The sequence below is a fragment of the Bombina bombina genome, chromosome 5 (assembly GCF_027579735.1).
Source record: "Bombina bombina isolate aBomBom1 chromosome 5, aBomBom1.pri, whole genome shotgun sequence".
Classification (NCBI taxonomy): domain Eukaryota; kingdom Metazoa; phylum Chordata; class Amphibia; order Anura; family Bombinatoridae; genus Bombina; species Bombina bombina.
Window position 1 is genome coordinate 9450204 of NC_069503.1, and position 15075 is coordinate 9465278.

General features: G+C 39.7%; 1 protein-coding gene across 1 annotated transcript in view; it reads right to left on the reverse strand.

The window, feature by feature from the left end:
- Positions 1-5688: 5688 nt before the first annotated feature.
- Positions 5689-15075, reverse strand: part of KCNH2 (potassium voltage-gated channel subfamily H member 2) — a 1055144-nt gene continuing 1045757 nt past the window's right edge. The window contains exon 16 of the mRNA XM_053713258.1: positions 5689-6225. Coding sequence (XP_053569233.1) covers positions 6061-6225 — 165 coding nt within the window. The 3' untranslated portion in view covers positions 5689-6060. The remainder of the gene's footprint in view (positions 6226-15075) is intronic.

A 15075-nucleotide genomic window follows, 5' to 3' on the forward strand; every position in this document is an offset into this window, starting at 1 on the left:
AGGAAGACATCGCCCGGATCGGATCAGGAGTTCGGCCCGGTGTGGTGAAGACAAGGTAGGGAGATCTTCAGGGGGGTAGTGTTAGGCTTTTTTAAGGGGGGTTTGGGTGGTTTTAGAATAGGGGTATGTGGGTGGTGGGTTGTAATGGGGGGGGGGTATTGTATTTGTTGTATGCAAAAGAGCTGAATTCTTTGGGGCATGCCCCACAAAAGGCCCTTTTAAGGGCTGGTAAGGTAAAGAGCTTTGAAATTTGTTTAATTTAGAATAGGGCAGGGAATTTTTTTTATTTTGGGGGTTTATTATTTTATTAGGGGGCTTAGAATAGGTGTAATTAGCTTAAAAATCTTGTAATCTTTTTTTTATTTTTTGTAATTTAGTGTTTGTTTTTTTTTGTAATTTAGTTTACTTAATTTAATTGTATTTTTAGATAGATGTTTGTAGTTTATTAAATTTATTGATAGTGTAGGTGTATTTATAACTTAGGTTAGGATTTATTTTACAGGTAATTGGGTAATTATTTTAACTAGGTAGATATTAAATAGTTAATAACTATTTAATATCTATTCTACCTAGTTAAAATAATTAACAATTTACCTGTAAAATAAATATTAACCCTAACATAGCTACAATGTAATTATTAATTATATTGTAGCTATCTTAGGGTTTATTTTATAGGTAAGTATTTAGATTTAAATAGGAATATTTTAGTTTATAAATGAATTAGATTAATTTAATATAAATTTAGTTAGGGTAAGATAGAGTTAATATAGTTAATATAAATAATGTAATAACTATATTAACTATAATATACTTAGGGTTAATATAGATAATATAGCTGGCGGCGGGGTAGGTAGATTAAATTAGGGGTTAATCATTTTAATTGAGATGGCGGCGGTGTAAGGGGCTTACATTAGGGGTTAATAATATTAATATAGCTGGCGGCGGTATAGGGGGATTAGATTAGGGGTTAATAATTTTTATATAGGTGGCGGCGGTGTAAGGGGTCAGATTAGGGGATAGATAAGGTAGATGGCGGCGGTTTTAGGGGCTCACAGTAGGGGGTTAGTTTATGTAGATGGCGGCGGGGTCCGGGAGCGGCGGTTTAGGGGTTAATAACTTTATTAGGGATTTCGGGGGGGGGGGTCGCGGTTGACAGGTAGATAGACATTGCGCATGCGTTAGGTGTTAGGTTTTATTTAGCAGATCGTGGTTGACAGGGAGATAGACATTGCGCATGCGTTAGGTGTTAGGTTTATTTTCTAGTTAGTTTAGGGAGTTACGGGGCTCCAATAGTCAGCGTAAGGCTTCTTACGGCTGCTTTTTGTGGCGAGGTGAAAATGGAGTAAGTTTTCTCCATTTTCGCCACGTAAGTCCTTACGCTGCATATTGGATACCAAACTGCGCTGGTTTGGTATACCTGCCTATGGCCCAAAAAACTACGGGCGACGGCAGAAATATACGCGCGTAACTTCTAGGTTACGCCGTATATAGGATACCAAATCAGCGTAAATATTGGCGTCGCCGGCTTTTGCGGGCGACGATTTATATCGGATCGACCCCCTGGTCATCAAGCTGTTACACTAATCATTACTAGTTATTAGCAGTACTAGTCAGGTAAGCAGGTTGTTACACTAATCATTACTAACTATTAGCAGTACTAGTCAGGTCAGCAGGCTGTTACACTAATCATTACTAGCTATTAGCAGTACTAGCCAGGTCAGCAGACTTATACACTAATCATTACTAGCTATTAGCAGTACTAGCCAGGTCAGCAGACTGATACACTAATCATTACTAGATATTAGCAGTACTAGTCAGGTCAGCAAGCTGTTACACTAATCATTACTAGCTATTACCAGTACTAGTCAGGTCAGCAGGTTGTTACGCTAATAATTACTAGCTATTAGCAGTACTAGTCAGGTCAGCAGGCTGTTACACTAATAATTACTAGCTATTAGCAGTACTAGTCAGGTCAGCAAGCTGTTACACTAATCATTACTAGCTATTAGCAGTACTAGTCAGGTCAGCAAGCTGTTACACTAATCATTACTAGCTATTAGCAGTACTAGTCAGGTCAGCAAGCTGTTAAACTAATCATTACTAGCTAATAGCAGTACTAGTCAGGTCAGCAGGCTGTTACACTAATCATTACTAGCTATTAGCAGTACTAGTCAGGTCAGCAGGTTGTTACACTAATCATTACTAACTATTAGCAGTACTAGTCAGGTCAGCAGGCTGTTACACTAATCATTACTAGCTATTAGCAGTACTAGCCAGGTCAGCAGACTGATACACTAATCATTACTAGATATTAGCAGTACTAGTCAGGTCAGCAAGCTGTTACACTAATCATTACTAGCTATTACCAGTACTAGTCAGGTCAGCAGGTTGTTACGCTAATCATTACTAGCTATTAGCAGTACTAGTCAGGTCAGCAGGCTGTTACACTAATTATTACTAGATATTAGCAGTACTAGTCAGGCCAGCAGGTTGCTACACTAATAATTACTAGCTATTAGCAGTACTAGTCAGGTCAGCAAGCTGTTACACTAATCATTACTAGCTATTAGCAGTACTAGTCAGGTCAGCAAGCTGTTAAACTAATCATTACTAGCTAATAGCAGTACTAGTCAGGTCAGCAGGCTGTTACACTAATCATTACTAGCTATTAGCAGTACTAGTCAGGTCAGCAGGCTGTTACACTAATCATTACTAGCTATTAGCAGTACTAGTCAGGTCAGCAGGTTGTTACACTAATCATTACTAGCTATTAGCAGTACTAGTCAGGTCAGCAGGCTGTTACACTAATCATTACTAGCTATTAGCAGTACTAGTCAGGTCAGCAGGTTGTTACACTAATCATTACTAGCTATTAGCAGTACTAGTCAGGTCAGCAGGTTGTTACACTAATCATTACTAGCTATTAGCAGTACTAGTCAGGTCAGCAGGTTGTTACACTAATCATTACTAGCTATTAGCAGTACTAGTTAGGTCAGCAGGCTGTTACACTAATCATTACACGCTATTAGCACTACTAGTTAGGTCAGCAGGCTAATACACTAATCATTACTAGCTATTAGTAGTAATAGTTAGGTCAGCAGGCTAATACACTAATCATTACTAGCTATTAGCAGTACTAGTCAGGTCAGCAGGTTGTTACACTAATCATTACTAGCTATTAGCAGTACTAGTCAGGTCAGCAGGTTGTTACACTAATCATTACTAGCTATTAGCAGTACTAGTCAGGTCAGCAGGTTGTTACACTAATCATTACTAGCTATTAGCAGTACTAGTCAGGTCAGCAGGCTGTTACGCTAATCATTACTAGCTATTAGCAGTACTAGTCAGGTCAGCAGGCTGTTACGCTAATCATTACTAGCTATTAGCAGTACTAGTCAGGTCAGCAAGCTGTTAAACTAATCATTACTAGCTAATAGCAGTACTAGTCAGGTCAGCAGGCTGTTACACTAATCATTACTAGCTATTAGCAGTACTAGTCAGGTCAGCAGGCTGTTACACTAATCATTACTAGCTATTAGCAGTACTAGTCAGGTCAGCAGGTTGTTACACTAATCATTACTAGCTATTAGCAGTACTAGTCAGGTCAGCAGGTTGTTACACTAATCATTACTAGCTATTAGCAGTACTAGTCAGGTCAGCAGGTTGTTACACTAATCATTACTAGCTATTAGCAGTACTAGTCAGGTCAGCAGGCTGTTACACTAATCATTACTAGCTATTAGCAGTACTAGTCAGGTCAGCAGGTTGTTACACTAATCATTACTAGCTATTAGCAGTACTAGTCAGGTCAGCAGGTTGTTACACTAATCATTACTAGCTATTAGCAGTACTAGTCAGGTCAGCAGGTTGTTACACTAATCATTACTAGCTATTAGCAGTACTAGTCAGGTCAGCAGGTTGTTACACTAATCATTACTAGCTATTAGCAGTACTAGTCAGGTCAGCAGGCTGTTACACTAATCATTACTAGCTATTAGCAGTACTAGTCAGGTCAGCAGGTTGTTACACTAATCATTACTAGCTATTAGCAGTACTAGTCAGGTCAGCAGGTTGTTACACTAATCATTACTAGCTATTAGCAGTACTAGTCAGGTCAGCAGGTTGTTACACTAATCATTACTAGCTATTAGCAGTACTAGTCAGGTCAGTAAGCTGTTACACTAATCATTACGCAGTAATAGTCAGGTCAGCAGGTTGTTACACTAATCATTACTAGCTAATAGCAGTACTAGTCAGGTCAGCAGGTTGTTACACTAATCATTACTAGCTATTAGCAGTACTAGTCAGGTCAGCAGGCTGTTACACTAATCATTACTAGCTATTAGCAGTACTAGTCAGGTCAGCAGGCTGTTACACTAATCATTACTAGCTATTAGCAGTAATAGTCAGGTCAGCAGGTTGTTACACTAATCATTACTAGCTATTAGCAGTACTAGTCAGGTCAGCAGGTTGTTACACTAATCATTACTAGCTATTAGCAGTACTAGTCAGGTCAGCAGGTTGTTACACTAATCATTACTAGCTATTAGCAGTACTAGTCAGGTCAGCAGGCTGTTACACTAATCATTACTAGCTATTAGCAGTACTAGTCAGGTCAGCAGGTTGTTACACTAATCATTACTAGCTATTAGCAGTACTAGTCAGGTCAGCAGGTTGTTACACTAATCATTACTAGCTATTAGCAGTACTAGTCAGGTCAGCAGGTTGTTACACTAATCATTACTAGCTATTAGCAGTACTAGTCAGGTCAGTAAGCTGTTACACTAATCATTACGCAGTAATAGTCAGGTCAGCAGGCTGATACACTAATCATTACTAGCTATTAGTAATACTAGTCAGTTCATCTGGCTGTCTTTCTTACTTGCAGGCTGGTATGTGTATACGTTGTTACTCACAATAAAGACGCTGTTATAACAACCCTATGTGAGAAATGACCCAACAGAAGAGTTTATGATTACGACAGGAATGTACATATGAGCACTCCTTAGCCTATACAGCCTCTCTCTATAACCTGAGGGTCACAGGGTGTAATCTGCTAAACATTACTGCACTAAAACATATTGTGTTTGCTCTCATAACCAAAGCAGACCCAGTAAATATTATTATAACCTTGACATCTTTCTGCCTAGACAAATGAATGTATTATGGATGTTGTATGTTTGAGAAGAAGCATCAGATCTCCCACATCTGGGAACAGATCTAGTGTACTCCGAGCCCCTGAAATTTCAGCTTGTTCATGGAAGGAAGGAGCCAAAAGGCACCACTGTCCTTGTGCTGACCTTTAGGGAAACACATTATTAAAGAAGCTCAGTTACATGTCCAAAAAAGGGACTCATCTATAGTGAGCTCCCAAGGTCAGTGGAAATGTGATGTAGAGACCCCTGCTGTTTCCCTGACCCTCTGGAATACTTCCTTACCTACTATACTGAAAGTGATTTAGCTCTTGCAGCCAAACTCAATATATAAGTTGTTATCTAGATGTTAGATGCCTACCAGATACTGAAAGTGATGACGTAGCGCTTACTAGCATGAGATGCTGACTACAGAATCCTATAACTACCTTTATACGCTCATAAGGACGTCTCCCTCACACCCTGCACAATGAGGGGCAAGAGACTCACGTGTCTCTTGCAATATGGCAGAAGGGATTCCAACAAGAGTAAAACATTATACATAGGAGAAGGGGCTTTACTACACTTAAGTTGGGGCACAGCTAAGAGCCATGCATACCCCACACAGAACAGTACATTATCTTTACGTGGCTGATAATTGAGTTCTTTCTCTAGAACTGGAGAGAATTTCACAGAATGTCACTCAGTGTTATATTGCTTGGCATGATTGGGGTTTTTAATGCCAGCTCTCTTCCTCTGTCTATATGGGAGTAACTTCCATTTAAACCCCAACGGTTCCACATCAAGTTCACCTCATGTTGGGTGTCTGTGCTACAGAAGATTCCTGGCTTGGCTTCATATGCCCCGTTCCTGGTGCCAGGATGTGTTTTTTGCCCAGAGTCTAACAACAGCCTTCACATTCATGCCCTTAACTTCCCGGATCTGATGAATGTCTCTGTTGGGTCCTCAAGTCCAAAGGGTCCTCTAGATTTCCGGGAAGCGAGAGGCGTCGAGAACTGTCCTTGAGCTCCGTATTCAGGGTCTGTGGCACCAGGGGCATCTCTCTGAGCTTGTACCGCAGTGTTTTCAAGTCCTGGTGATTACAAACATGACAGTCAGTGGCACAGTTCATTAACCCCTTAGTGATTTTTCAATTTTCTTACCGTTAAGGGCCCGGGCTATTTTTACATTTCTGCAGTGTCTGTGTTTAGCTTACTGTACCCACACACATTATATACCATTTTCTCACCATTAAATGGATTTTCTAAAGATACCATTATTTTCATCATATCTTATAATTTACTATAAAAATAATTATAAAATATGAGGAAAACATTGAAAAAAAACTATTTTTTTCTACATTTGACCCCCATTCGGTTGTTTTTTGACTACCCCGAATACTTATAGAGCGGTTTATCTCGTAATGACCTCGATAAATGCAATTTATGAAATATATCATTATATAAAGATCTAACATTATATTCAATATAGAGCATACAGTTAAAACCTATAGGCGTTTCCCCTAATTTCCCCATTGAATAACAGCTTTCCTGATTTTAGTCTAGTCTTAGGGGAAAGTATCATACTTCATATACAACCATACTGAAGGGGAGTTATTTTTGCTATATATTCCCATGGACATATACAAGCTCTTTCTCCTTGTTCTCGTCATAAACATATAATTTACTATAGTAATATATATATATAAAAGAGTTCTCACACATATCGAAGAGGCCAAATTTAAACGCTTTTACATTGATTACTTGTATACAGGTACATATACTATTCAGTCTACAGTTAACCAATATTCTCAAGTGATATGTATGTTTCTGAACATTTTTCTATACCTTGATATGCTACAATGTTAATTCATACATTGACAAATATATTAGTCAGTTTAAAGCTAATTATTATTCTCAAACAATTTATTTTATTTATAAAATATTTTACCAGGAAGGATACTTTGAGATTTCTCTCGTTTTCAAGTATGTCCTGGGTTTACAAAACATTGCATTGATACAATAGGGTACAATAAAATAAAACAAAATAATACACAATAGATGCAAAATTTAACATAGAACAGGTAGGAAATATATAATCAACCATGACAGCTGCATTCTGTTTTGAGATATGTAGAGAGGGATCTCTTAAAGGATAATAGGCTTGGGGAAGGTTTGAAAGTGTGCGGGAGGTCGTTCCATAATTGTGGTGCTCTGTAGGAAAAGGAGGATTGAGCTGCTTTCTTGTTGTATTGAGGCAAGCTAAATAATGTGCTGGTACTGGATCGGAGGTTATAGGAGGTGGGAATAGCCGGGGAGAGCATTCTGCTCAGGTAGGGTGGGAGCTTCCCAGAAAAGTTCTTAAACACAAGGCTGGAAAGATGGAGGGTGCGTCTGGATTCCAGCGACAGCCAGTTTAGTTATTTTAGCATGTCACAATGGTGGGTCCTGTAGTTACATTGTAGCACAAAGCGGCAGAACGAGTTATACAATGTATTTAGTTTATTAAGGTGAGTTTGCGGTTCAGGTGCGTATACTACATCCCCATAATCCATGATTGGCATCAGCATTTGCTGTACAATCTTTTCCTTTACTGTAGGGCTGAGGCAGGATTTGTTTCTGTACAGGGCACCTAGTCTTGGATAGAGTTTAGAAGCAAGTTTTTCTATGTGGAGGCCAAAAGATAGATTGGGTTCTAACAACATACCCAAGTATTTGAAAGAGTGGACTGCGGTCAGCGTGCAATTTGATTTTGTTTTGATGCGTAGATGGGAATTTTGTAATTTGTGTAATTTAGGTCCCGTTCCAAAGATCATTGTGACAGTTTTGTCAGTGTTTAGGAAGAGTTTGTTTTTTGAGATCCACTTTTCTACCTCTGTGAACTGGTCTTGGAGCACTGCCTCAAGCTGTGGCAGATCGGATTTGTTTGCATAAATTACCGTGCCGTCTGCATACATGTGTACAGTTGAGGATTTGCAGACATTAGGCAGATCATTTATAAATAATGTGAATAGTAGGGGGCCGAGAATGGAACCTTGGGGAACACCACACGTGACTGGGAGAGGGAGGGAGTCGCTGTCAGAAATGGAGACATATTGTGATTGATTCGATACATATGATCGAAACCAGGTTAGTGGACGATCACCAATACCTGAGTTTTTTAGTTTGAGCAGTAGTATGTCGTGGTCTACTGTGTCAAAGGCCTTTGCAAAATCAAGGAAAATTGCTCAAGTTAGGTCTCCTTGTTCCATGCTAGTTTGGATGTTGTTGCAAACTTTTAGGCGGGCAGTTGTAATGGAGTGATTCGGGCGAAAACCTGATTGATCAGGGGTCAGATAGTTAGATTGTTGGTAATACTCACATAGTTGCGTATGGACGCATTTTTCTAAGATTTTTGACAATACTGGGAGCAATGATATTTGGCGATAGTTAGTAACCAAGGTTATCTCACCACTTTTATGGATAGGCACTACTCTTGCAGTCTTCTAAAGTTTGGGTATGTATCCAGACACCAAGGATTCGTTAATTAGGGTTGTGACAGGTTTAGCAATTGCTGGCGCACTGAGCTTCAGTAGCATTGCTGGGATTTGATCAGGTCCTGACTGGTTTTTCATTGTTAGATTATTAAGGTGTTTCTTAATGATATTGAAGGCTACAGGTCTAAAATTGAACTTCTCTATATTGGATCTTTGCAGATTTAGTGGGGCCTGATCCACATTTGTAGTTTCAGGATGTGTGTCATTTATTAGTTTGTCAATCAGGCTGGTGGAGCATCCGACAAAATAATTGTTAAAGGCATTTGCTACTTCTAAGGGAAGTTGAAGGGTTTGTTTGTCCACTTTGACAGTGGATTGTTTGGAGTGGATTGGGGAAGTTTGTAAGTTATTTGTGACTTTCCAAAACTTTCTAGGGTTTGATATGTTGTTGTTCAGATTTTCACAGAAATATTGGGCCTTGGCCAATTTTGTTTGTTTAGTGCATATATTTCGCCATTGTCTATATACACAGTGATCGTTCATGCTTGAACTTTGACCACGATTAATCCCGAAATTGGTACATTTGAATGAGGTCAGCTGTGATCCAATTCATATGCGCTCCTTTTACTCTCACCTTACGCAGCGGGGCATGCAAATTCCAAACTTTTAGGAGTTCAGACTGAAGGAATTCAACTGCAGAGTCTAGATCTGGGATTAGGTTTAATCGGTGCCAGGGGAGGCTCTTGATGTCATTTAGAAATTATTGAAGATTACATTTTTTGAAGGACCTGGTGATTTTAACATTGGGGGAGGATTTATTAGCCTTTATTTTGTGCGTGCAGTACACTAAGCGGTGGTCACTGAAACTGTTAGGGAGAACACCTGCCTCCTGGATTCGGTCAGGGGAAGTGGAGAGAATCCAATCAAACATTGTGTGGTTATAGCTTTTAATGTTTATGCGAGTTGAGGAGGAGATTAATTGCGTTAGTTGCAAAGTATTAAACGGCAAGCAAGAACTATTGTTTTTAGGATTCAGCCAATCTATATTAAAATCTCCAAGGACCAAAATTTCACTTTTTGGGTTTTGAGCTGTGGTTTCACTAAGGAGATGTGCTATGTCATAAAGGGAATGCACAGGGGAGCTAGGTGGGCGGTAGATTCCTGCAACAATGATTGATTTACTGCACGGGATCTCAATTGTGCCAGAAAGGAAATCAAAAGTGGCAGGAGAGCTAGATTTTTGTAAGGGGGTGAACTTTATGGAAATGTCAGCATAAATTACAATGCCGCCTCCTCTTTTTGCTCTGTCATTTCTATGGCATGAATACCCATGTATTGCCATGGCAGAGTCAGGTATTTTTGCGGTTAGCCACGATTCATTTGCATGTTTCTATGCATTTCTCTATACCTCTAAATGCTATAGTGTTTCACTCATTATTCTCATACGGCTAGATTTAGAGTTGGGCGGTAGCCGTCAAAACCAGCGTTAGAGGCTCCTAACGCTGGTTTTGGCCGCCCGCTGGTATTTGGAGTCAGTCAGGAAAGGGTCTAACGCTCACTTTCCAGCCGAGACTTTTCCATACTGCAGATCCCCCTACGCCATTTGCGTATCCTATCTTTTCAATGGGATCTTTCTAACGCCGGTATTTAGAGTCTTGGCTGAAGTGAGCGTTAGAAATCTAACGACAAAACTCCAGCTGCAGAAAAAAGTCAGTAGTTAAGAGCTTTCTGGGCTAACGCCGGTTTATAAAGCTCTTAACTACTGTGCTCTAAAGTACACTAACACCCATAAATTACCTATGTACCCCTAATCTGCCGCCCCCAACGTCGCCTCCACCTACCTACACTTATTAACCCCTAATCTGCCGACCGGACCGCACCGCTACTATAATAAATGTATTAACCCCTAATCCGCCTCACTCCCGCCTCAATAACCCTATAATTAATAGTATTAACCCCTAATCTGCCCTCCCTAACATCGCCGACACCTAACTTCAAGTATTAACCCCTAATCTGCCGACCGGAGCTCACCGCTACTCTAATACATTTTTTAACACCTAAAGCTAATTCTAACCCTAACACCCCCCGAAGTTAAATATAATTTTTATCTAACGAAATAAATTAAGTCTTATTAAATAAATTATTCCTATTTAAATCTAAATACTTACCTGTAAAATAAACCCTAATATAGCTACAATATAAATAATAATTATATTGTAGCTATTTTAGGATTAATATTTATTTTACAGGCAACTTTGTAATTATTTTAACCAGGTACAATAGTTATTAAATAGTTAATAACTATTTAATAGCTACCTAGTTAAAATAATTACAAAATTACCTGTAAAATAAATCCTAACCTACGTTACAATTAAACCTAACACTACACTATCAATAAATTAATTAAATAAAATACCTACAATTATCTACAATTAAACCTAACACTACACTATCAATAAATTAATTAAATACAATACCTACAAATAAATACAATCAAATAAACTAACTAAAGTACAAAAAATAAAAAAGAACTGTTACAAAAAATAAAAAAATATTTACAAACATTAGAAAAATATTACAACAATTTTAAACTAATTACACCTACTCTAAGCCCCCTAATAAAATAACAAAGACCCCCAAAATAAAAAAATGCCCTACCCTATTCTAAAATAAAAAAGTACAAAGCTCTTTTACCTTACCAGCCCTGAAAAGGGCCCTTTGCGGGGCATGCCCCAAAGAATTCAGCTCTTTTGCCTGTAAAAAAAAACATGCAATACCCCCCCCCCAACATTACAACCCACCACCCACATACCCCTAATCTAACCCAAACCCCCCTTAAATAAACCTAACACTAAGCCCCTGAAGATCTTCCTACCTTATCTTCACCTCGCTGGGTATCAGCGATCTGTCCAGGCTCAGATGTCTTGATCCAAGCCCAAGCGGGGGGCTGAAGACATCCATCCTCCGGCTGAAGTCTTGATCCAAGCGGGCAGAAGAGGACATCCGGACCGGCAAACATCTTCATCCAGGAGGCATCTTCTATGTTCTTCAATCCGATGACGACCGGCTCCATCTTGAAGACCTCCACCGCGGATCCATCCTCTTCTTCCGACGACTTCCCGACGAATGACGGTTCCTTTAAGGGACGTCATCCAAGATGGCGTCCCTCGAATTCCGATTGGCTGATAGGATTCTATCAGCCAATCGGAATTAAGGTAGGAAAATTCTGATTGGCTGATGGAATCAGGATCAAGACTTCAGCTGGAGGATGGATGTTTTCAGCCCCCCGCTTGGGCTTGGATCAAGACATCAGAGCCTGGACGGATCGCTGATACATGGCGAGGTGAAGATAAGGTAGGAAGATCTTCAGGGGCTTAGTGTTAGGTTTATTTAAGGGGGGTTTGGGTTAGATTAGGGGTATGTGGGTGGTGGGTTGTAATGTTGGGGGGGTATTGTATGGTTTTTTTTACAGGCAAAAGAGCTGAATTCTTTGGGGCATGCCCCGCAAAGGGCCCTTTTCAGGGCTGGTAAGGTAAAAGAGCTTTGTACTTTTTTATTTTAGAATAGGGTAGGGCATTTTTTTATTTTGGGGGTCTTTGTTATTTTATTAGGGGGCTTAGAGTAGGTGTAATTAGTTTAAAATTGTTGTAATATTTTTCTAATGTTTGTAAATATTTTTTTATTTTTTGTAACTTAGTTCTTTTTTATTTTTTGTACTTTAGTTTATTTCATTGTATTTATTTGTAGGTATTGTATTTAATTAATTTATTGATAGTGTAGTGTTAGGTTTAATTGTAGATAATTGTAGGTATTTTATTTAATTAATTTATTGATTTGTAGCTATATTAGGGTTTATTTTACAGGTAAGTATTTAGGTTTAAATAGGAATAATTTATTTAATAAGAGTTAATTTATTTCGTTAGATAAAAATTATATTTAACTTGTTAGGGTTAGGGTTAGAATTAGCTTTAGGGGTTAAAAAATTTATTAGAGTAGCGGTAAGCTCCGGTCGGCAGATTAGGGGTTAATACTTGAAGTTAAGTGTCGGCGATGTTAGGGAGGGCAGATTAGGGGTTAATACTATTTATTATAGGGTTAGTGAGGCAGATTAGGGGTTAATACATTTATTAGAGTAGCGGTGAGATCCGGTCGGCAGATTAGGGGTTAATAATTGTAGGTAGGTGGAGGCGACGTTGGGGGCGGCAGATTAGGGGTTAATAAATATAATATAGGGGTCGGCAGTGTTAGGGGCAGCAGATTAGGGGTACATAGGGATAACGTAGGCTGTGGCGGTGTACGGAGCAGCAGATTAGGGGTTAATAATAATATGCAGGGGTCAGCGATAGCGGGGGCGGCAGATTAGGGGTTAATAAGTGTAAGGTTAGGGGTGTTTCGACTCGGGGTACATGTTAGGGTGTTAGGTGCAGACTTCGGAAGTGTTTCCCCATAGAAAACAATGGGGCTGCGTTAGGAGCTGAACGTTAGGAGCTGAACGCTCAAACAGCCCCATTGTTTCCTATGGGGATATCGTGCACGAGCACGTTTTTGAAGCTGGCCACGTCCGTAAGCACCGCTGGAATTTAGAGTTGCAGTGGCGGTAAATATGCTATACGCTCCCTTTTTGGAGCCTAACGCAGCCCTTCTGTGAACTCTAAATACCAGCAGTATTTAAAAGGTGCGGGAGAAAAAAAGCACGCGTAGCTAACGCACCCCTTTGGCCGCAGAACTCTAAATCCAGGCCATAGGTTGTACTGCTTGAAAAACTTGTACTGCTTAAAACATATGTATGCTGTACAACAATATTATTTGTAAAATATTCTTTATGTTGTATTATTTGAAAAATTCAATAAAAACTATTAAAAAACAAAACAAAAAAAACACCCATGCTAAATAGTTTCTAAATTTTGTCCTGGGTTTAGAAATACCAAATGTTTACATGTTCTTTGCTTTTTTTGCAAGTTATAGGGCAATAAGTACAAGTAGCACTTTGATATTTCCAAACCATTCCCCCCCCCCCCCAAAATTATCGCTAGTTAAATCGCAACACTGATATCTGTCAGGAGAAAGTGTGTGGTGGTAATATTTTATTTTTTACACACACATTGATTTTTGACTGTGATTTAGGAGAGTCAGTTGTAAGTTATTGCAAGGAAACACCCCAGGTTGTTTTCTGCAAGACCCCCTGAGTACACCCATGCCCCCATGCAGAAGTTTGACAGGGGTTTTGGTAAAATACAGCACCAATTTTAGAATTTATAAAAAAAATAGAACAGCGAAATGTAAAAATCTGGCACAGTAAAAGTAAAAAACAAAAAACAAATTTAGTAACAGTAAACGTAACCAAACCCCCCCCCCTCCAAATAAAACCAACGGAAAATGTAAAAAAAAAAAATTACCAGTGTGTGATACCGCTTGAAGCCTTCCCCAATGCAGAGTTCAGGCTGTCCAGGGCAATCAGGACAGTAATATATGGTGGCCCTTCTCTGCCCCCTCTTGGTACAGACTCTGCATTTCTTCTGAGGATACTGCTTCGCCGCAGTAGGTGGGGGGGGATTTTGAAAATAAAATGAGTAGCCCCAACTCTGCTCTCTCCCATCACCGCCTGGGGAGCAGGTACAGCTTGGTAAAAAAAATCCCCAAAATGATCTGAAGCTGAAACTGTAAAAAAGTCAGTTTCATTCCAGGGTTTGCTATTTTGAACAACAAAAAAGTGTTATGGGTTGCAATCTGCATTAAGTCATTTGCAACCTTTTTTTACCAGGCCGTTGTCCTCGCATAATTAGGTAGGGCTGCAGCAGCTGATCTGCCAGATCAGCCTCACCCATATGCCAGTTATAAGCCTTGATGCACACTGGCTTCCTTATGCTCGCAGCTCTGCCATGTACAGAGACCTCCACTGTCCTCCGATTGTCAATGGTGGTAAGAAGGTATACATCCTTCTTGTCTCTGTACTTAACTGCCAACAGCTCCTCTTGGCGCAGAGCTGAGGTCTCCCCCCTTCATAGCCGAGTGCGTGCAAGTTGTCCTTGGATACCTGCGCGGTTCTTTCTAATTATACCGCAAGCTACTGTATCAAAACAATACAGTAGCTTGAACAAAAGGACACTTGTAGAAAAATCATCTAAATACAAGTGGTACCCTTTGTTCATTAGGGGTAATATAAGGTCCCAGACAATCTTGCCAGTGGTTCCCATATGTTTTGGGCAACCTGGAGGGTCAAGGTGGCTATCCTTTCCCTCATATACCCGGAAGGCCTGAATATACCTACTCTCGCTCTCACAGAGCTTATACACCTTAACCCCATATCGGGAGCACCTGGAAGGAATAAACTGCTTGAATCCCAGCCTTCCATTATACTTCATCAGGGATTCATCCACGCATAAATTCCTTCCAGGTGTATAAGCCACTGCAAACCTAGCAGCTAAGTGGGTAATCAGGGGGCGGATTTGATACAGCCTGTCAAACTGG